Source organism: Abramis brama, assembly GCF_963993115.1.
Source record: "Abramis brama genome assembly, chromosome: 8".
Classification (NCBI taxonomy): Eukaryota; Metazoa; Chordata; class Actinopteri; order Cypriniformes; family Leuciscidae; genus Abramis; species Abramis brama.
This window is the reverse complement of record NC_139970.1, coordinates 22,050,005-22,073,547: the sequence shown is the minus strand read 5'-3', so window position 1 is coordinate 22,073,547 and position 23,543 is coordinate 22,050,005. Positions and strand designations below refer to the sequence as shown.

Here is a 23,543-nt window from a genome sequence, read left to right as displayed (position 1 = left end):
TGTTATGATGCCAGAACTACCAGCACATTAACCAGAAGCGGCTCCTGGCCATAAATGTAGGTTGGGCAGATTCTGGGTCTTAGCGCTAGTTTATGATAAACATTTTGTAAGCTTTAAATTCTAATCGCTGATCACATGCAGACACACTTTGGGCTGCGGTTTAAAGGGTTAGTTCACCCAAAAATGAAAATTCTGTCAGTAATTACTCACCCTCATGTTGTTCCATCCCCGTAAGACTTTCATTCATCTTCGGAACACAAATTAAGATGTTTTTGATTAAATCTGAGAGCTGTCTCACTTCTCCATAGGCTTCTATGTTATTGAAACTTGCCGGCCCAGAAAGTTAGTAAAGACGATGTTTAAAATAGTCCAAGTGACTACAGTGGCTCAACCATAAGTTTATCAAGCGAAGAGAATACTTTTTGTGTGCAAAAATAACGACTTTATTCAACTATTAATTTTCTTCTGTGTGGGTCTCTGACGTGAGTTCACATAGTATAACAGCGCTTCTGGGTTGCACCACACACATCACACACATGACCAGCGTCGGCCAATAGTAAGCCTACGTTCTGACGTACAACAAAGAAGCGCTGCGCTGTTACACTACGTGAACTCACTCAGAGGCTTTATAAAAACCTATTTAAAAAATATTTATTTATTTATATATATTTTGTGGAGTACAAAATGTCCAAATGTGGAGTTAAAACATTAATAAACTGAGTAAAATTACTTTTTGTACAGTTACCCAACTGTAAACCGCAAACGAACAGCGCACAAGGGTTTAAGTGGTGGAACATAGTGCAGAACAAAGTGCAGCCATACCAGAAAAAAGTTAAAGGAAATTAAATAAAAATAAATAGAATGAAGAAAAAATTACATCTATATAACAAAAAAATTAAATAAACAAAAAATAACTATACAGTAGAGATGTCATTTAAAGGGTTAAGTTATGTTTATGCTCTAAACAAGACCAATAACCTTGATTTATTTTTCCTATTAACACAGTATACCCAATTTTCCCATGATATATGTACTTACAAGGCATTTGCCCACCGGGCAACTATAGTTGCCGCTTGGACTTTTGACTAAGTATACAAAAAACTATAGATCTCTTGTAAGATTTGTTTTGTTTGGATGATTCTAGAGACCTGATTATGATTATGTAGATATATATATATATATATATATATGTCAACAAAAAATACTTATTAGTAACATGAAAATGACCTTTCTTTGGGAGGGTTTGCCTTCGCCATGCTTCCTGGAAGTAGGGGTAGGAAGTTGACAGTCTCATGTGACAGGAAGGTAGTGAATACTGTATCTTTTTTTCTTTTTCTTGAAAGCCTTTATTTGGTTGTTTGCTTGCATGTCATTGAGATATAAAACATGGATAACATCTAGAAAAACACTTACAAAAGGAAAATGACAACTATACACTGCGGCAACTGTAGTTGCTGGTGGGCTTAAATGGGTTAACTCATACTCCAGTACATCAAGCTTGACTTGGACTTCATATTAAAGACCTGTGAACATCTCTGGAAAGCTTTCAGGTGTCAAATCTCATCGTGAGATAAAACATTCAAAATACTGTGTCATCTTAGGAAAGGTTATGTTCCTTTGATAAGTAAGGAAAGAGAAGAAAAGAGAGTGGCACATTGAAACTGTTTTGCTGTCTGTCACATTTACAGGAAGTGACAAACAAATGTCTTATAAAATGTCCTATTATAGTAAACAAGAAGTGAAAGATGGCAGCAAATATTGCATTTCTTTCTAAATACGCTTTCAGTAAGTTTGAAAGACACAAACCACTCACCATGGTCATATTCAAAGCACTGATACTCAGTACCAACTGAAGTAATTTTGTATCCTAGCAACATGTCTGTTAGTGAACAATATCGCTGAGACAGCGCCGTTTGCACCATCAAAAAAGAGGCTTTAACAAACGTACAAATGGGTAAAATAAAACTAAATGTCTTTTCAGATTTCAGTTTCAACAAATTCACTTCTTCAGTCTGTCCTCAAGGCCATCACACAAGTCCACAAACTATTTTTTCCTCAGGGAACTGAGTCAACATCATAACCCAATATATTCCGATGAGCTACAAGTCAGTACAGGGGAATTTCAGAGGAATTCTTTGACAACGTTTGTGGCTAATATTTTAATATTTCATTATAATATGCTGATGTGATCCTCAAGTATCATGTATTATTATTATCAATGTTGAAAACAGTTGTGCTCCTTAATATTTTTGTGGAAACCATGATAAAAAAAAAATCGGGATTCTTTAATATTTAGTTCAAAAGAACAGCATTTATTTGAAATATAAATATTTCTGTTACATTAAAAAATGTCTTTACTGTCACTTTTGATCAATTTAATGCATCTTTGTAAGTATTAAAACCTTACTGACCCAAAACATTTGAAGTGTACCTAACATGGGTAGTGTACCTAACATGGGTTAAAAACAAGACTCAAAATACTAAAGCTAACATAAAAGGGGTAATTATTAATCAAAATTCTGTTTGGATGAGTCACATTTGAAGCTGTTGAAAAATATCCAATATATGCACCTGTGTCAACACACCACAAAAATTCTATATTAGTGAAACAAGTTTGTGATGTTGCTCATCATAAACTAAAATTGTTTCCTGCTGTTGCAAACACCGCTTCGTAACACGTTATTCCTCATTTTGACTTGTTTGGGACACGTCCCTCCTTACTGTTGCATACATGTTTCTAAATGTAGTAAATAAGAGCAGTTCTGCCCACAGCCGCACAAATAAAGCTACCTACAAATGTTATGTAACCCTAACCCAATGCCTTTACCATGGTTCGATATACCACCAGCATATGTCCTGTCCCTTCTCAAAGTACTAAAGATGGAGAGTGACGTCTAGCATTTTTGAAAAAGACACAAGCTCTTTACCTTAAACACACTGGGTTTGTTCTGTTCAAAGGCAGCACATCAACCCCTAATAACAGGTATATTTCGGCAGACATAGTTAGGGCCCTATGATTTCTGCAATGTGGTAAACACAGATGGAATCGCTGAATCCAATCCAGTCACAGAAATGGAATTTACTGTATATCGTGGAATGTCACGGAATTTGACAAACATTTGGATGAATAAATCAAAAGTAAGGCTGCACAGGTAACCTATTATTGTTTAATTATTAATATTTAATTAAACTATTAAAACCGGATTTGGGGGAAAATCTGACGGATTCTTTCAGTGAAAGGTAGTTGGGATGATGAGTCTGTTTAAAGAAGATTTATGATGAGCCTGTTCAACCAATGATCGCAAACTGCCTCTCGCTAGCATGATGATTTCAAGGGGTTCTTTCTCTGTGCCTGGCCTGCAGAGTCTGTGTCAAACAGGCTAAATATTTATCAGGGAGAGTTTCATTCAATGTACTCATTCACCGATTCCCACAATGAAGGCTGAGGCAGAGGCGTTTCCCTCAGTAAGAGGGTGACAAAGACACACTGTCCAAAAACGGTGCAAGTGAAAGACGTGGCTGACATTGTTTCGTCCGTTGTCAAACTGCATCCACAACAGACTATCTATAAGTAGACCACAGGGCATAGAGGCCTTCTGTGCACTTGACTGAGCTTCTTGGCTCACTAATGCCTTTACGTATGCCACAAGCCCATACTGTAGCAGGTAGACTGTTTGTCACCTCTGAAACACTGCCCTCTGTCAGCGACTCTCAGAGACCCGTAGACAACAGCGAATGGTTCTCCTAATATGACTCAATGAATTTTTACATCAACAGCAGTGAATAAATATCACTTTTCATTTTGTAGGGAACAAAATGTTGACATCAATTGACTAGTACCAAGTGTGAGGTTGTATGATGATGCCTAACATTTGATAACACTTTTTGTTGCCATATTCCTAACAATAATATGCAAAGAGCAGACTTCTGCTTCATTACAGCATATTTATAATATCTACCTGCTGTAACAGAAGAGCCTTTCTTTATACAATGCAACATGTTTTTCATTTAATAACTTTTAATCAATAAAAATCTGTTTGTTATAATTAGTATATTTGGGTTTAATCGTTTTATTCCGAAAGGGCACATTAAATTGATCAAGAGTGACAGTAAAGACATTTACGTTTCAAACAGATTTATATTTCAAATAGAAATCTTTCCATTCATCAAATAATCCTAAAAAAGCACAACATTGTTCATAATTATAAATGTTTCTTGAGCATCAAATCATCGTATTAGAATGATTTCTGAAGGATCATGTCACTGAAGACTGGAGTAATGATGCTGAAAATTCAGCTTTGCCGTCACAGGAATAAATTACATTTTAAAATATATGAAAATAGATAACAATATTGCTTTCTAAAAACAGTTAGAAAACAATAGATAATAAAACTGTAATAATGTTTCACAATGCATTACATTTACAAACTCCGACCCCAAACCTTTTAACGGTAGGCTAGCATATAACATTTACATTACTTTTACATTATATGTAAAATAACTGCCACTGAGATGAATGGACACGCAAACAGATTTCTCAAGGTGTAACAAACCCTCTTTGGTAGATATATCCCCAAAATGTTTCTCTAACAGCAGCGTATATACATTATGTATAAAAGAAATTCCAGGACCATAAAGCACCCATTTCACAGACGCGCTGAATTAATCATTCAAATTCCATCAAAACTCATTAGTAATGTTCTCAAGGCCTGTGGATGGATGTGATCCCTCCATCCTTCTAGTCCACTGACACAGGACATTCATAACTAATCAAACTGAGCAAAACAATACTCAGAGTTGTGCACAGGGAGCTGGTGGGTGCTCAGAGGTTTCTGAGGACATGTTGTTGATGCCCTCTCAATCATACATATGGAGAGACAAAATGTAAATGGCCGATGCACGAGTGGGATTCATGAATAAAAATCTCACTGGCAAAGTTTCACAGTTACGTAGGGGAAGATCCCACAAACACCAGACACATTGTGCTTTAAATGCCAAATGCAGATGGATCATGAGAGATGGACAGCGACAATATTAGCAAGTTTTAAAAGGATGAAAACGCATCATAAAATTTAACAAGTGGTTATACAAAAACCACAATCTTTCTGAATAATAGAATTTATAACACTGGCAAGACAGATCACAAATAACATCCATGTAATAATACAACTGTTTCTCCTAGAGAGCAATGAGATTAAATGAAGAGCAAATGGAGACAGTATATGTGTAAGTATACTATATATGTGTAAGATTATCTTTTTCTCAGAAGAAAAGAGAAATAGAATGTGTAAGTATAAGTATACTTAGACATTCTATTTCTCTTTTCTTCTGAGAAAAAGATAATCTCAACCAAGTCTTTTAAAAAAGATCTCAATAATGTCACAAACTGTGCTCAGATTTGCCAATTATTTAAGATGTGTTTTCTACATTCATTTGGGGTCAATGGCATATAAGAGTGTCCAAGTGAAAGTCTTAAAAATCGAGTTAAGCATGTGAGAAGTTCATGTTGGTTTCAAATAATAATAAAAATAAATTCAACAAGTTTAAATTTAATGACTCTAAAAATGTCATGTGGTGGGACCATAAAGTAAACTTGTTTCCTTTGAATGCCTTCAATACATGACATGTGAAGTTGCACATCTTTTTCTTTATTTTCAACACATGACTTCGATTTGGCGGGCAATGTTGCGGCGAAGCAGTTTAATTAAAATATTTCTTTCTGAAAAATAATAAAAGATTATGCCAAACAATTTGGCTCATTTAATGAGCCTTTTTTTCATTATGATCTCCGGACAGTTGTATCACTCTAACTTTTGTTGAGTTTATGCCAAACAAATATCTAAATGAATTTATTTCAAAACTAAAACAAACATGCTCAGTACAGAAGACAGAAATGAGCAGATGTGGACAAAATTTGTCATTTTATTTGCATTGTACATGTATTACATTGCATTCAAGGCACACATTTTATCGGTCCATGCATTCCCTGGGAATCAAACCCATGACTTTGAATTGAAATTCTATACTCTTATTTGTCAACAGTTGTCTTATTTGTCTGTTTTGATTCCTCCTAGGGAGTTTTAGCAGAACCATGAGACAAAAAGATGATATTTAAATAAAACATAACTGAACAACCTCTGAGCAATAAAATTTCCTTCGGGCACTTTTACAAAATGCAATGCATAATGCAGGATCTGATCCATCCATCTTTGACCTCTCAAGAAAAAAGAAAGAAATATTATTCGGTTGCCATAGTAACCATAGGATTATTCTCACTGTTGGGAGAACAAAACAAATGCAGTACCATCTATTATCAGTTGGAGAACTGATAATATTTGCAAACACCGCTGGGTAAGGAAAAGCTCCCTTTAAGGGTATGGCGAACACTCTTCTGTTCTGAATGCTGTAAGACGAGGCAGCGTGCCCTTGATGCAGCTGCAATGAAATATTTACAGCTCCTTCTATATTACACATATTTCTTGTGACAGTTGCACAGAAGGACAAGATAAATGCCATCGAGTTCAGCAGACTGGCATCGCCAGAGGACAACAAATGAAGCCTCGTAGTGGCACAACCATGAATGGAGATTAGAAGAAGAGGTTGTACTGGACAGATGGTACTGACCAAGCCTGACACTGGGGGCGAACAACTGCTCCAACACACACACTCACAGAGTGAGCAAAGTGCAAGACGTGGCACCTGCTGGGATCTCAGCTGCCCGTTTCCCCCGCCTGCCATGCCACCCAAGAGCATGACAAACCCCAAAGCAGTGCCACTGCGCCATGTATGAACGCTCACGCTGCGGCCGCTCAGCGGCACCCTGCTCAGCTGAGATATCCCACAGTCCTCTTCTGCAAAGGTAGGCTTCCCTTAAGCCAAGGCTACAGTCGATGTGCATCTAATGGAGAAATATTAGTGGATATAAAACGAGACATCCGAATTTAGATCCAAGATTTTTGTAAATAATGTAACAGAAACAGTATTAGTTTACGCATGCTTGACAACAACAAACAGCCTTATGATCATTTTATATTTGTACTGGTAATTGTTTACATTATCAGAAAAGATAGGGAACATCTAACCACAATTTGTGTTAGAATTTCCGTTTGGGTTTTTTTGAGTGTGAATACAGGATAAAGAAGCAGATCTAATGGACAGATCTTGTTTCATTGTGGTGTACATCTAAGTGAAGACACATTATCGAAAAAGAAAATGTCGGGCAGGGACTTGGTTCTTCTATCCATCAGTTGTTGATTGAATGGAGGCAGATCTGAATGCAAGCTGTAGTTGATTGTAAGAAAGAGACAGAGTTTAAAAAGACTAAATGATAGGAGAAGTCTGGCATGCATCAGCAGAGAGAAGTCTGTCATTTCACCAGAAGATTGAGTTATTATGATATTTTTATTAAACATTACAAGGTCAAATATCTTTTTAAATATATCGTTCACAATAATGTGCTTTTAGAAAATAGACTTTAAATCTTAATTCATACAAATTCATAGCAGGAAATGATTGTAATTTCTTTCAATCGTGCCCATTTCATACTAACCCCATCAGACTTGAGCCTTTTTCCTCATCGCAGTGAAACAAGATTAATCTGAAGATTAAGTGTACATACTGGAACAGAGTCGGAGTACAGTTTGAGATTATAGTCCCACACCTTTCATGTACTTCCTGTCACCATATGGACAATTACACACAATAATCCGCTACAGTAAACATACAAATGACAACAAATAAGCCAGCTAGCAAATGAGCAACAAAACCATTAACTTTCAGCCCTTTGCCACTTGAAGGACAGAATCCTCTCCACTGAACAAAATAAAACATTACACCTGCTTACAGGTTCAACAACGGCACAAACTCAAAACTGGCCCTCTCTTTAATAATACTTAACAAATGAGAAACATCATCATTAGCCCACTAGTCTACAAACAAACACTTGATAAGAGCGAGTGAAGAGAGCAGCCAAAGCTGCTTCAGAGGAGATTACAGCATAAAAGCTTCTACGACAATCTTTCTCACATTCTTTATGATAAAATCCCTCTCTTTCCTCTGCCCCCTTTATAACGATAAAGGGATTAACAAACGAGGAAATATGCGTTACAGTATTTTAATCTCAAGGGAGGCGAGGTTACAGAGCGCTTAGAAGACAACAAAGTACAGTAACAGTTCAATAACAAACAATGAATGGTAAAATAGATTTGCTGAGCTCCATGAAAGGAGCTGCACATCACATAACATCCACAATAGGGAAACCTCTTTTTCTATAATATCTTGTTTAGGCTTAAAAGATTTAGAGTAACAAAATGAATAATTCCCGGTTGCTTTCGTGAGGTAAGAACGTACTGACAAACGAATATGGGGATTTTGAAGTGCCTGTTGCAAACCTCTGCAAATTGAAATTCAAATACTGAGTTCAGAACAAATCATTTGATATTCTATTTGAGCACGTTCTTACAGACACATCTTGAACGTGTGAAAGAAGACGAGGCAATGAATTCACAGAGAGTTTAAAAATGATTACTGGTGCGTTTATGAAAACAAATGTCAGGACTGATGCCTTGAACCTAAAAGGACCTAAAGTATTCATTCAAAACTGAAATGAATATGATTTTTAGTATAACATTTGTTGCATACTCTTAGAAAAGAAACAAGCAAGCAAGCATGAGTCGTTTTAATGATATTTTATGATTTTGCACAAATACTCCTGTATTACAGGTCATTTGTTTGCAATATAAAGCGACAATAAATGAACCTGTGATGGGGGGGGGGGGGGGATCCATCTCTGAGATCCTAATGTCCCTGGGCTTTGTGACTAGTTCTCTACTGAGAGTTCAACTTCATAACCCACTTTTCCAGCTTCCACTTTACAGTTCTGTTCTTAGCCTTCATCATCTCAATCTCTTCAACTCATGAACAAATGGAGAAAAATCATTTGAACTGGATGGATCATTTTTAGCCATCCAGATATACCCATCAAATCTACAGTCTATCCTTTTACAGACATTCTGAGATAAATGTGAGATAACTAAATATTTAAACTGAAAACAGATAAGCATGGTTATTGGGAATTAAAGAATAGGGGGTAACAAGTTTTAATTTAAACTGCCTTTCAAACCAATAAAATCTAAAACACTTACAGAACAAATTATTTGATTGTAAGAACTATAATCATTGAAAACTTACAGAGCATCAGTATAATAAAGTAACAATTTCACTCAATTTAAAAACCATTAACAACTAAATTAAATGCATTATTATTTTTAATTTAACCATGTTTTCTATAATCAATTTGTGTCTGTTAAATAATACACTAGAATTTAAATATGAATGTTTGTACTGCCAGATTTAAACTCATTTGGCTAAATAACAACTTATCAGATCAATAAAAAAAATAAAAAATCATTCCTAACAAACTAGATAATTAAAACATCAGACTTGCCACCACACAAGCACAGCATCGAAATATGACAAATGAAAATAGGAAATATGTCTAAACCTTCCTTGGTGGTTGAAAAACCAGATTGTTTAATACATTTACAAAAACAGACACTTCAATAACAAGAGCATGAATTAAAGATATCTGGTTAATTACTGTTAGCTAACAACTAATTGCACAGCTATAAAACAAGCTATACATTTATAGTTAAACTGTGAGCACATTGATGTGGATCTATATATTTTGGACACATTTCAGATTATTTTAAAACATTATCAATGCACTGTAAAATGTGTCATTTAAAACAGATTCAAATGACATACAAAAACAATATTTTAGTAGCCTTGGAGGAACATTTGAACTTTTTACAGCATTAAATTTGATCTGTTGCATAAGTGCAGCTCTGCTCTTCCCTATATCTTCTCATGCTTCCACTCCCTTACTGCAAATACAGGACTCCACTCCAAAATAAAACATCACAGGAAAACAGGGAGAATCCTGAAAGCACTGCTTACTGCAAGCCACAAATTTAACAATCCAAAAGTAACATACATCAATGGAAAGCACAGCTGCTATTCCAAAAGATTTTGTAAACCAACAAAACCACTGCAATAGATCTTTCACAAAATACACAGGAAAAAAAATTACTGGAACATTTCTGATCTAAATAGATATCCAAAACCAATTCCCAAAAATATCATTTTTAATTAATTCTATCTTACAAATACTCATTCTGATTATTCAAGTTGTACAATTGTGCAAACTGAGAAAATAAACTGATAATTGTCACAAATCTATTTTGTTAGATTGAATTATTAAAATTATATATAATGTTTAGAGAAAGCTGACTCAACATTCAGGTAAAAAGATAAAAGTTAAAATCCTGGTCTGACTTGTTTTACAGCTTGATTCGTGAAAAAAATAAAAAAGCAATGGGCCACTGAAAACAGTGGATCACTGGTATACAATCAAACAATAGTTAGTCACTGACAGATCAATATGGCAATATGGCAAAAACAATACTCACTTAAAATGTAATTTGTCTATCTATTTCACCATATGCTACGTGAAAATATTTTAACATTGCTGTACATGCTATATTAAATTGCACATACATGTAATATAATTTAATTTAAAAAACAGACATAATATAACTACTTAAAATATTTCACAAAGAATTCAACCCTGTAAAAAGCATGTTTACTTTTAATTATTCCTGTAAATTGTAAAGTCTGTTCAGCAAATGCAATATACCATAATAAACAAATCCAATTGCAATGTTCATTTATTTAGGCTAATGTAGACTCTTTGATTTAGTTTTATCATTTTAGTCTCTTCTAAGAGAAGCCAGTTCAGTAAACAAAAAAATAATTTTGTGTATATCTTTTTTGTAAAATCTTCCAGAAAAAAAGCACCCCAATGTAAAACAATTGCCAAACAACAAAACTAGTTATTAAGCCAACAATTATGTAAACAAGCAAGTCAGGGTATGAAAACTCTGAATAATAATAATAATGTTTAGGCCTATGTAAAATATTGACTCATATTCCAAAATGCCACTTTCTTTAGGCCTAATGAAAAATTCCACTGACATGAAAACTCACTCATAATAAAATGTACTTTTAACAAGTAGGCTATCATAAGGTATTTAACCAGAGTATGAATATAAAAATGATACATGTATATTAAAACAACATCACATTTTTCAGTTTAATATTGATATCACACGTCTCATTATTACACTATCCAAGTTAATACAAATCACAATAGCAACAGCAAACGTATGTGCTGCTCCACTGGATAACTACGTCACGTGCGTAATGTATTTATTAGCATTACTCAATACGTACGAACTAAAATGAACACTGACGTAAATAATAACTGAAATACACTGGGCATGGGACACTAATGAACCTAAAACGCACATGCGCCTTGTGTGTGAGGATTATATCCCGACATAAATATGTCCAGATATCGCTCATATGTAACTTGAGCTGCCCCAGTTCGCTTCAGACTACGCCTCGGATTCTAGAAGCACTCTAGAACTGCGTGAAACGTTTCAGAACGAGCTTCACACACACACACACACACACACACACACACGTACGTTCTGCTCGTGCATGCTGCTTTCAGTCATGTTAGGTTGAGTCTAGCTGCAGCATGGCCGACTCTTCCAAATCAAAGACTGTGCATCTTGACTGCGCACTTTATGCAACACACACCCCGAATTTACATGCCTATGAAGCGCCAGATACCAGTATGATTGTGGTTTACGAAATAAGTTAATTCACTCACACCTTTACAGCTATACTTATTTTTAGATTTAAACGTTGTGTTTGACGACTTGTCTGACGAGAAAACGCCGCAACAAGCGTGCATTTGATGTAAACTTAAAGTCTGTAGGCTACATGTAATTTTACGTAAACCCTTAAATCTCAAAGTTGTGGGCTGTTCTAGCCATTTCTATGCCGCCCTCCCGTGGAACACACACGCAGGGCCTATAGGGGAAATCACGTGGGCCACGGAAGGGCCTAAACACGCGCCATGAGGTCATGCACAATGATCTTGCTATAGTACAATGCAAGCAGCAAGGAAAAGGGCGTAATTTCTGATTTCAGTTATGTGTTGGTTATAACTTCATTGCCATGTTTGCATTCTCCCCCTGGATCTATCGCACATAGCCTAAAACACTGTGTTTTTAAGCTTTTTGTGAGGGGAAAAATGATAGCAGTCTGTGCTAGATAATGCAAAGAAACACCCAATATCAATATTCCTTTTTTTATGCCTGACATACATTCAGAGAGTGCTTTACAGTTAAAGCACTTAAAGACAGCGTATATTGTTTGAGTCAAGTGATAGTCACAACTAGTGCTAAAAATGAAATGCAAAAAAAAATCACGAGCTCATTAACCCTGCCAAGAAATATATTAATTAAGATAATATGAACAGGCAAGAAAAAATAGTATTAAATAAGTTACTTGAGGAGAAAATATAGCCTACAAAAAGCATCTCAAATTAAATTTCAATTTCGCCATACACATCACAGCTTCACCACCAACTTCCAAATATAGCAGACTTCATGCTTTGCATTGCAAAAGAATATAAATAAAGTCAAATTATTACCTTAGTTTTTTAGGAACTGAGTAGTCGACCTCGATCACTTTCCCATGTAATTCAACTTTCCCTGCGAGCAAAAAAAAAAAAAAGAACGAATGATCACAATTACAATCCTCCAGTGCATTATCGACACAGCTGATATATTTCAGCTTTTTTGTTATATTTGTAAAACAAACAACCGTGCGTGAAACGTAAATACGTGGGATACAATCACACGTGCAAGTGCTTAAATGTACGTCGGCGACGTAAGTGAGTTTTATCATGTCTACATGTAAGGTGTAATGTCTTAACCACATTTCCTACTATGCCTGATGATATTAATGCGAAATGCTTGATGAGCCGATACGATATAAAGAAGGGGCAGCCATGCTTTCCACTCCCACTAACCACATACAAGCAAAGAGGAGAGTTTGAAGAATGGGAGGTTTAAGGATAAGACTTTTCTGCCTAAATTTGTCCTGTTTCTTCAAGTAGGTTTGGATGTGTACTTTTATGTTGCATTCACGAAGACTCTCGAGCGTGCAAAGAGAATATAGAGGTGTTGTGCATCTGTTAGTGGCCTGGCGCAGCACAAAAATTGGCATCTCACCTCCGTCCCCCCCAGCTACCTGTTTATTAGCACTTTCCTCCAGACCCCCATCACCCACCTTCAAGACACCTCGTAAAAACATACCTGGACACCATAGGAACATGCATGTGACGCCTTCTCCTCGCTCAGTTCGCTCGCTTCTTTTCAATAAAATCAAGATAAAAAATAACTGAAAAATAATTATGTCTACCACCCGAGCATCAGACCCATCCGATACATTCCTATGGGCCGATGGCTGAGAAATAGCCCGCGTTTAGTACCCCGGCTTGTCGAAACGAGCGTTCTTTTTTAAGAATTATATCATGAATCCAACTTGTATCGCATATTGGAAGCGCGCGCGAGTGTGATTGAGCTCGCGGGCGTTCATTCGCGCACTGGTCCGCTCGCGTGAAGAACTGGGAGCAGCGCGCGGCTGATGCGCGAGCGATAGTTTTTCTTTTCTCTTCCAAGAAAGTATTTTACGGTGTCAGTCCCAGATATATATAACCGTGACTTTCGGCGATGTGAAAAACGCACTTACCGGACAGAGTCTCGATGGCTTTAATCGCCCAGTTCTGGTCGGGGAAATCCACGAAGGCATAGCCGGATTTGAGCAGGACCTGGTCGGTCACGGGAAGCTTCCTCTCGCCGAAGAGCTGCTTCAGGTCCTCCACGGTCACCGAAGGACTCAGATTCCCCACATAGAGTTTGTTCATGGTCTATACGAAAATATTAACGTCCAAATATATCGGCGTGTGCGGGCGTGCAATGGATTGCTCGAAGTAAGGAAAACAAGGATTAAATAAAATAGAAAAAAAATAAAATAAATGTGCTGAAAATCAGCAGTCACCCCCCAGATGCAGCCGGACCCCCCTGCTACATATACACAACTATGTTCCTGCTCAAACTCTTTTACAGGGATTGAAAAAAAAGTGTCGTTGCGACGTTACTCTGTTGGCAACAAGCGCCGCCTCTAAATAAAACCGCTCTTAAATATCACAAAATTACTTTTGAGGTGTTTATTGACTTTCTAGTGTTCAATTTGCCAGCATAAATCACTGGATAAGGCATAAAGATGAGACTCAATGAGCAACACAGGATGGTTTGGTCAATTTACATCCACTTACAGAAAGAGAATATCTCTTCAAGTCAGTAAGTATTTGTAGTGACAAGTACTATACAGCCCTTAAGCTTGTGTTAATAAACGAATGCGTAGCCTATGTGTATTATTCTCAGAGGCTGCTTTCATTTACAGTCTTGATTGACAGCTTGATTGATTGACATCTTTAGGGTGTTGTGGATTGATGGGCGTTTTCCTGGGTCCCTTGAGAGAATAACTCGTTTGTTAAATATTGCTTTACACTTTTCGATTTTGATTCTAAATTTCATCTACGATTAATAATTAGGGCTGTAAAACCGTAAGCACAGACTCCAAAGAGAATAGCAGCTGGAAAATGGGAACGCCCACGTCAATGGAAAAGAAACAGGAATGTGAAGAAACCTTATGGAATTATGTTTTAGGAGGAGCATGCTCGTTATATATGAAAGCAATGCATTGATTCCGCTTATGTAGACTTTGGTAAACGCCTATCAGAAATGATTCTAATATTTGAGCAAAATCTTTTCATCATGCCATACCCGTGTGTGTGTGTGTGTGTGTATACATACACCCAAAGATAACCATTTAATATGCAATATCTAGATTTCATTCATTAAAAGGGTTTAAAGTCAATCTGGCAATGTTGAATTGAATTGTTGTTAGCCCTGTATATTTTTGCTGATTTCTGTATGTCTATACATCAGCGATCAGTGTTTCATACAACACTTAATAGATCTCCAAATCAGACCCTGCAACAATATAATTGTGACCAAATGCAGCAGTGCCATATAGCAAGTGTTTTAGAGCAGCTTTATCTTTACTAATACTGTAGCATAATCTATAACCAAATTGACAAGTTACTGAGTTTGTTGTGCTTAAAAAACAGAGTTTGTTAGTGACACTGACTCCAGATCTTCAGAAAGACGATTCAAATCCCTCCAACAGCCAGGTACAGTAAAGGAAGGGAATCCCAGATTTGTCAGCTAATGCAGTGTCCAAATTAATGCTAAATCCATAAGTACTCCAAACTAATTTTTTTACACATGCTGGAGAAGTATTTCAGTTGATACTATTATTAACAATATATTCTCTGAGGTAACTAGACTTAAATTGGAACAGTGCTCTTTCAGGCACTGGTGTTCTAGCGTTCCTATTCAATAAACCTATTCATTTCTCAACAGTTTAAGGTAAACGCCTCAAGAGAATATTTGTATGCATTACATAAATATGCTGTCCATAACTCCGCAATGAAATCACCTCACTTTTCTGATTCTGAACTCCAAGACAATGGCTTGTAGCTTTTCTCAAGAATTTAAATCCAATCCTTTAAGTATAAAATCACACATATTTCATGTTTTCAGTGATTCAAGCATAAACTCACACCAGGTGGGAGGTATAAAGCATTTTATTGCAAGACCACCGCTAATCTTAAAATGCATAAAAACAAGGAGGTGTGAGCCGGACACTATCATATTATAAAATAAACATAAATTCTGCATCAGATCAGAAATGAAAGAAAAAAACAACACTGCAAAAATATTCATCAAACTATTGAAACGTCCAGACCGGTCAAAGTCACATGAAACCTTTAGGCAAGAAATCGAAGGGATTGAGTTTAAAGTACATCCAAACTCATGCCACCAGAAATAAACATCTACGTCATCAACAATGTCATTGTCATCATAGTCTTCGGGAAGGGTGAAAAGAGTTGAACTTCACTTCAGTAATGACCTGTAAAAACAAATATAAAGGATTTGTTTGCCTTCACATGCATCACAAATCACTAGAGCACTTACACTGCTTTAAGATTAAACACTCTCAAAACATAAAGCCAGGTAGACAATACAAAGGACTTTCATTCAGGTTTATTGTGGTTGGCTTTGTGCAGTACTTACGAGGAGAGTAGGAACGAGAGCGTGACCGTGACCTGTATGGTCCTCCTCGGCTGTAGTATGGAGAAGGGGATCTTCTCCTGTGAACAGAAAGCTGGGATTTAATGAAAACACCAGCATTTACAGCTCATAACAAAGAGGTGACATTCAAACTGTAGCATAATGAACCATTTATAGTAGTAGAACAAGTGACAATATCAGCCGGGTAAGCACAAATCTGAGCTACTGGGCCAGCAGAGAGGAAATCTCAGTGTTGTACCATGAAGAATGGTCGTTACAAACACGTCACACAAATAGCTGAAATGTAGGGGATCACCTGTATGACCTGTTGTTGTTGTTGTTGTTGTAGTAGTCACGGTCATCGTAACGATCATATCCACGCTCGTAGCCTCGATCATAGGAATCACGGCGACGACTTACACTCGGGCCTCCGCCACTGCACATGAGGATAAAAGTTATTTGGGCTCAACATTGATTAAATCTTCATGAGAGAGAGATCAATTGATATTCACAACAATCAGTGTTTATCATCTAGAACAGTAGTGCAAAACTCAGTTCCCAGAAGGCCACAGTCCTGCAGAGTTTTGCACCCCTGATCTACAACATTCAGATGAATCATTTGACAAGAGTGAGATTAAACGGACAGTAAGGAATCAGAATCACAGAACTGAAATCAGACTCACTATGTTGGTCTGCCCATATATATTCCAGGAGTAGGTGTGTGAGGCCTCTTTGTAATCGAGTAGTCGACTCGAATTCTGCGGCCGTCTAGTTCCATGCCATTTGCACGCTCTTTAGCCTAGAACCAAAACAGACCAGAATAACCCACACTGAGCATTCAATATTCCTTCTGCTTAAGGCCATTAATCCCAGGTGTCTGTATTGCTGGCCATGAAATAGCTGGAGGAAACAGTACATTCTGTACAGTACTTCAATAAAATAAACTGCATAATGCAATTTCACTACTGACAAACCACAGTATTGTCAAATATGCAGCATACTAGAATCAATACACAGGAAATTACAAATAACTTAACCTTCGGAATCAAACAATTTGGAAAAACATGCATAAAATTGTCAATATGCAATTTCAGTAAAGGTGGCATTTCTTGTATAAACAAAACAGCCTTTCACTTCAAGTAAATCCATACAATCCATTCAGCTGGAGAATTCACCTCTTTCGAATCTTCTCTGTTCTCAAAGTAGACGAAAGCAAACCCCCTGGAGCGCCGAGACTGCTGGTCATACACGATGGAGACATCACTCAGAGGGCCATACTTGGAGAAGACCTCCCTCAGGTCTCGCTCTGTGGTGTACAGGCTCAGCCCAAACACTCCCAGGCAGCAGTTTGGGTCTGGGTTAGCCTAAAGGTAAATAAAACAATACAGATTAGAAGACAGCAGTACAAAAAACCTCATGCAAAAAATGTAAAAAAATTGGCACGTATGGAACTGACTCTTTGTCTCACCCGGTCACCAACATGTCGCCTACGGTTGGACATGGGAGAGTGACTGTGACTACTGCGGCGGCGTTGGTATTCGCTGCTGTATGAACGGCTGCGTGAACGTCTACGGCGAGAATGGGAGCGTGAACGGGAACGACTGTAATGTCTGCGAGAGCTCCGATGGGAACGAGACCTGTGTAAGGATGGAGTTGAGTGAAAAAGAGCAACAGACATACAATCTATCAAGTTACCAACTGATAAGTCCTGTCTTAAACTCCTTAGACAGACCAGAACCTCCAGCTTCAATTTCATTATATATCAAGTTGCTACCAACATGTCAAATGATCAACTGCAGAGTGCATAAAATCTAAATCTAGAAAATCTAAAAAAAAACATTTTTAATCTGGCCCAAATATCATTTCAACTTGTAACTGGAAAGCAGCAGGTGTGACAGTGTACTGTGAATTCCAGTTGCAGATGAGTCACATGGCCATTTCAACAGTTTTAAATGACATGCAATTTTGGAAACAACACTGCATCCTCATCACAAAAAAACTTTCCATTAACAAACAAACAAATCCATTAACATTAAAATAAAGAATTGCTTTCATGAATTATTTTTAACCCTCTGGTGCTCCTCATTCACAAGTCACACTCGTAATCCTTCCAGTCAAAAGTGGCCATTTTTCAGTAAAATCAATGTAATATATTTTTGTTCAATAATGTTTTTTTATTTAATATTTTGATGGAATTGTATGGTATCAAGCATGGATGGGCATTTTGTCAGTTTTTCATTTGCGAGCACTGACTGGTCTCAAAAAACGAGTACTCGCGAGTCGTGGGCGGGGTATAATATTTTAATTGAATCACTGTTATGAAAATTAATGTTGACAAATAAGAATATGACATTAACATTATGTCTATCAAAATATGAAAATATATGACTAGAAAAATAACACTGCTACATTATCAATAATGCATCGGTTTTCGAAAAAGAGACATCTAAAAGAAATAGGTGCATGCAATGAAGCTGAAGAGTGAATGAACACCCATTCTATGACATATCCTATGAGATTAATCAGATATCCGTACAAACACAAAGAGCGCAACATTACAACTAGCATCAGCAAAAAAGGACAAAATGCAAGTGAACTTAAATTAAGTTACATTCTACTAGCCAGAATCTGTTACTCCTGTTGTGGATGTGCTCTTCCAGTGAAATGCGCTGAAACACGGGCATCTAAAGCCAGCAGCCATATCACCCTGTAGCCCAAGACTGGTTGCCCACTGAAGCTAAGCAGGGCTGAGCCTGGTTAGTATCTGGATGGGAGACCTCCTAGGAAAACCAGGTTGCTGATGGAAGAGGTGTTAGAGAGTTGGGTGCTCACCCTGTGGTCTGTGTGGGTCCTAACACCCCAATATAGTGACGGGGACACTATACTGTCAAAGAGCACCATCCTTCGGATGAGACGTTAAACCGAGGTCCTGACTCTCTGTGGCCACAAAAAAAATCCCAGGATGTCTTTCGATAGAGTAGGGGTTTCGATAGAGTAACCCCCAGCATCCTGGCCAAATTTGCCCAGAGGCCTCTGTCCATCATGGCCTCCTAATCATCCCTATATACTCATTGGCTTCATCACTCTGTGTCTCCTCTCCACCAGTAAGCTGGTGTGTGGTGGGCGTTCTGGCGCAATATGGCTGCCGTCGCATCATCCAGGTGGATGCAGCACATTGGTGGTGGTTGAGGTATATATATAAAAAATATATATTTTCACAGTGATCATCCTTATATATATATATATCATGACTGATATTCGCTGTCATATCCAAGTACTCGTGCACATCCCTAATACCAAGTAATATTTATAAAATTGTGGAAACAAATGGATCATAATTATTGTAACATTTATTGATCATTTTTTAAGCTGATTTATAGACCTTATGTAGCCCCGCCCCTTTTCAGTGCTGCGCTCGTTGTCTTTTGACTTCCGGTCAGTATTTTCACAGCGATCTTGCGTATTTATGAATGAACGGCTCGTTTTAAAATCTTCCCGGTCTACTGACATTTGTTGAGACATCTGCTTTAAACATTACAATCCTTATGATAACTTTCGTTAACTTTACATTAAGTAAAAATTACTCCTGAACAGCAATGCCATAGAAATATACAGAGCGACTTCAAAAACGGAAGTTCAAAGACAATATTCTAAAGATGGCGGCGCCCTCGTTTCTCTGGTGCATAAGGTCTATAGATTGTACCCACACAAAAAAAATCAGCATTTTAGTTTTTTTCACATTAATTTCAATGTTAGCCATTTTTGACTGCGAGGAGTAAAAGTGACTTTAAAGGGGGGGGGGGGAAATTCACTGGGAAAAAAATTCATTCTGAAGTAAAAAAAAAAAAAATCTAATGCAAGTAATAGAAAAGATTCTGTCAAAAGTGACTGAAGCGCAGCAGAGGGCTAATAATTAATTCCATAATTTGTATATACAGTACAAACCCTTTTTATGTTATTATGATTATGGCATTTTTCCTTTTCATTCATGTGAATTACTTGTCACTTATGTAAATGCTTTTTTTATTGTAAAACACTGCTTTCCTTGTATGATAGATTCAAATAAAGTTTGCTCTCTCTTGACCTACCAATAGAAAACAGAATACCTCAAAAGACAAGAAATACTCACCGAGTCTTGGACCTGGAGCGAGAACGAGACTTGGAGCGAGTGTGGTGGGACCCCTCTTTTGACTGAGCAGGTGAACGATCCGGTGAGTGACTGGCCGACTTAGCAGATCCTCTAGGACTTGCGCTCCTAGAGGCCGAACGGGACTCCTAAACCAACCACATCCAAATCACGTTAAGAGCCAGAGAACATGGTCATACTAAGAATGTTAAACTAATAATTGTGTATATATAGAAATGAGTTTGAGACCAATCTAGACTAGGATAATATGCAGCGATGATGGCCTTTTCACCGCAGGCATATGAACTAGTGTAAAAGCAATTTACTTTAATACACATACAATGTAAGAATTTGTAGTTTGACATGTAATGCATCAAATTATGTATGAAAATAACTAGTTGTAAATCTCTCATGCTACAGGACAATAGTTATTACTGCAATACAAAATGAACAGAATATTTATGCATGCACGCATGGGACAAACATACTAAGAGTTACTTAGCGCTGCGATCTTATCCCAGATAACTTCTGATCTTAACTTCATTACACATCTTTTCTTCTTTCTTCTGTTTCAATTTCATTTCTGACTTCATTCCTCTTCCCCCATTTCTCTCACTGCCCATAAATGCTATATGGGAACTTCTTTTGCTCCGCAATATTAGCATGCACTGAAAATTCAGCTTCAAATTATTCGCATTAACAACTTGACATTTGACTTCGTCCAGATTTCTCTTCTTCCAACCTTAACCTTAACAAAAAAGAAAAGGATGAAGAATGTGTAAACACTGGACATTACAACCAAGAATCCTATTGATATATTAGTGTGGGAAAAACATTATAGATGAACCAACAGAAATGTAAAGTGAGCTTTAATTTCCATTATGACAAACAATTAGATTCTTTCAGATGCATCCTGAGCCTTATTCATGCAAAAACAAATGTACATATTTGCATTTCTTGTAATATTACAAGAACATTTACAATTACAATATACATTGCTAGCCTACTGTTAAATAAAAATGCACGTGATTTTGAATCTAACTTGCATTTGTTTTTGCTTTAAGGCTCAGGATGACCTTCTATCATGTATTAGCATAAAAATATTACTCATACAAGTTATATTTGTTTAATTAAACATGCAATGAGAAAACAACACTTAGTAAGGATTTTAAAACATTTGGCTTACTAGAGAAAAGCGAACACTGAAAAGCAGATAAATGCATTTATAGTATGAAAGCACGTTGTCTGTCTGCTAGCACTGAAGGTGGCTAACGTTAACGTTAACTGGACACTTGGATTTCAGTACAAATCCATGTTACGTCATTTTACAGAGTTATTTTTAGAAATGTTAAGGAGTAAATGCGATCGAGTCATTGCATTTGTACATAACCGGCTTTAAAATAAAATTAAAAAATGAATGAAGCCTGTCTGGCTGGCTAACATACAATATGGAGGCCATTTCTAGAAGAAACATGGCGCGTGCAAAAAGAGAAAACGGTAAAAACACTACATACCCGCTTCACGAATTCCTTCTCGGCGTCACTCATTGTTGCTTAATATATATTACGCTGCAATTGTAACACTATGTTTGAAATTGCAGATAACACAATACAAATGGAGCGCCCAAAACACACACAAAAAAACGGACCTCTGTTAATGAACGCCTGTCTCGGTCGTAGAGGCTTTATTTAGAAACTAGCGTTTCCACTCCCAACCAACATCCGCAAGAGGGCGTCAAAAATACTACTCACAGATAAATGCTTTTTGGCAAAGCATGTACACTATGTATACGTTTATAGTAGACGTACACAAACAAACTTTTATAAATTAATCTTGATTACATAGCAATTTAGTGCAAAGGTTATCCAAAACACGGAGTGGCTGTTTTTCTTATAGAAAGATTCTTTACTACTCAGTAAGCAAAGTGCTGATTGGTCGATAAATAATGGCTGTTATCTTGTGCAAGACAGCAATTGGACGGCGCTGATAGTGATTCTACCCAAGTTCACACTCGAAAATATGAATGGGAGATACTGCCGCATAGCAGAGTTTAAATTGTATTTCCGCGATTTTCTTCACTAGACTTTGTTTTGAGATGAGATACAATGAACAATTAATCACTTATTTTTTTTCTCGTATTTAAATGCCAGTTTTGTTGCATTTGTATTGTTTTGTTTGAAGCCAACAGAGCACAAGTAGCTACATTTGACAAGTAGAAGTGCGCGTAGCCTATAGATAATACAAATAATGCCTTGTAATTTGATTTCCACTGGATAATAGGGATGATGAGAATAATGTATAATTTCTTCTCTGCAACCCTAACCTTCTAACCCTGCCTGAAGAACGCAATACACAACATGCACACACAGATTATGAAAACTGTACTGAAACCACAGATTAAGAAACCCCTACTGAGCAAAAAAAATTTGAGGTGAGCAAAAAAACTGAGCAAATTCAGGTAAACTGGTCAACTTTTTGCAGTTAATCTCAAAAGTGACCCAATTTACCTGAATTCACTGTTTTTCACCCAGTCCAGTTTTGTCATACCACAGAAGTTCCAGTAGATGGCGCCTATGCGATACAAAATTGCATTTTTCAAAGTGGTGCTCACTGCAGAGCCAAATGACGTCCAGGTCCCTTCTCTGGACGTCATGGGTGGAGCTTTACATTGTCCAGCAGGGTAAGGTTAGGGTTAGCTCCACCCATTACGCCCAGATTACATTCAGAGAGGGGGAGCTGCATGTCATGCTCCACCCATTACCTCTGCAGTGAGAAGCCTCTCCATTTTTGTGTAATTCATTGCAATGAGTGACATTTATGTCATCCCCTTAACATTATTGTAGATTTAAACATCTTCTAAAGACTTTCCACTCAGAAATATCCAATAACACAATAAATAAACACATGTGGTCTATAAACTATACCAGCAACAACACATCAATGTATTGTAGCACAAGACAAATTATTTTGATTTGACAATCATTTCCCCTTCAGCCTTTGCTTCCAAGACAAGATGAATATGGCCTGCAGTTCATTACAAACTCAAAAGGCGAAAAACGTACTAAAATTAAAATAAAAAATGTTTAATTCAACCAAAATTATGCTGTGCTGGAACAACAGTAAATGACTAATAATCACTAGTCACTAATATATCAATATAATAGCTTAAATGGCACAGCTGGTTTATAATTATGGCAGAGAATCAAAACAAAACAGATAACACATTGTTCATAAGATGACCAACAACACAATTAAGTTCTAAAATAAGTTATAGTTGTAATATAAAAAGAAAATAGTCT

At 36.9% G+C, this 23,543-nt stretch overlaps 2 protein-coding genes across 10 annotated transcripts in view; both read right to left on the bottom strand.

Annotated features, from left to right (window-relative positions):
* The window catches only part of igf2bp2a (insulin-like growth factor 2 mRNA binding protein 2a), a 71,019-nt gene extending 56,925 nt beyond the window's left edge, over positions 1–14,094 (bottom strand). Inside the window, exons 1-2 of the mRNA XM_084122482.1 lie at positions 13,669–14,094; positions 12,566–12,626 (exon numbers count right to left, since the gene is read on the bottom strand). Of these exons, the coding sequence (XP_083978608.1) occupies positions 12,566–12,626; positions 13,669–13,843 (236 nt within the window). The 5' untranslated portion in view covers positions 13,844–14,094. The remainder of the gene's footprint in view (positions 1–12,565; positions 12,627–13,668) is intronic.
* A 1,519-nt stretch (positions 14,095–15,613) lies between these two features.
* On the bottom strand, positions 15,614–21,967 carry tra2b (transformer 2 beta homolog). 9 transcript variants are annotated; one of them, XM_084122136.1, is made up of 9 exons: positions 21,759–21,937; positions 20,733–20,992; positions 20,248–20,393; positions 17,587–17,755; positions 17,294–17,482; positions 16,802–16,917; positions 16,435–16,554; positions 16,122–16,198; positions 15,614–15,957 (listed from the first exon to the last, which is right to left on the bottom strand). In XM_084122136.1, the coding sequence occupies exons 4-9, from the start codon at positions 17,617–17,619 to the stop codon at positions 15,947–15,949; spliced, it is 546 nt and encodes a 181-aa protein (XP_083978262.1). In that variant the 5' UTR covers positions 17,620–17,755; positions 20,248–20,393; positions 20,733–20,992; positions 21,759–21,937; the 3' UTR covers positions 15,614–15,946. The 9 variants fall into 9 exon arrangements, with proteins under 9 accessions (XP_083978262.1, XP_083978264.1, XP_083978261.1 ...); XM_084122138.1 differs by having other exon boundaries at positions 16,444–16,554; XM_084122135.1 differs by having other exon boundaries at positions 20,733–21,967.
* Between the last annotated feature and the right edge of the window lie 1,576 nt (positions 21,968–23,543).

What these genes read in the sequence shown, in the direction of transcription:
- tra2b (XM_084122130.1), bottom strand. Translation starts at nt 21,791, where the DNA reads ATGAGTGACGCCGAGAAGGAATTCGTGAAGCGG. An exon ending in GTGACCGGGTGAGACAAAGA is followed by an intron (nt 17,483 to 17,574) that starts GTCAGTTCCATA and finishes ATTTACCTTTAG; the next exon opens with GCTAACCCAGACCCAAACTG. An exon ending in TATATGGGCAGACCAACATA is followed by an intron (nt 16,555 to 16,801) that starts GTGAGTCTGATT and finishes CCTCATGTGCAG; the next exon opens with TGGCGGAGGCCCGAGTGTAA.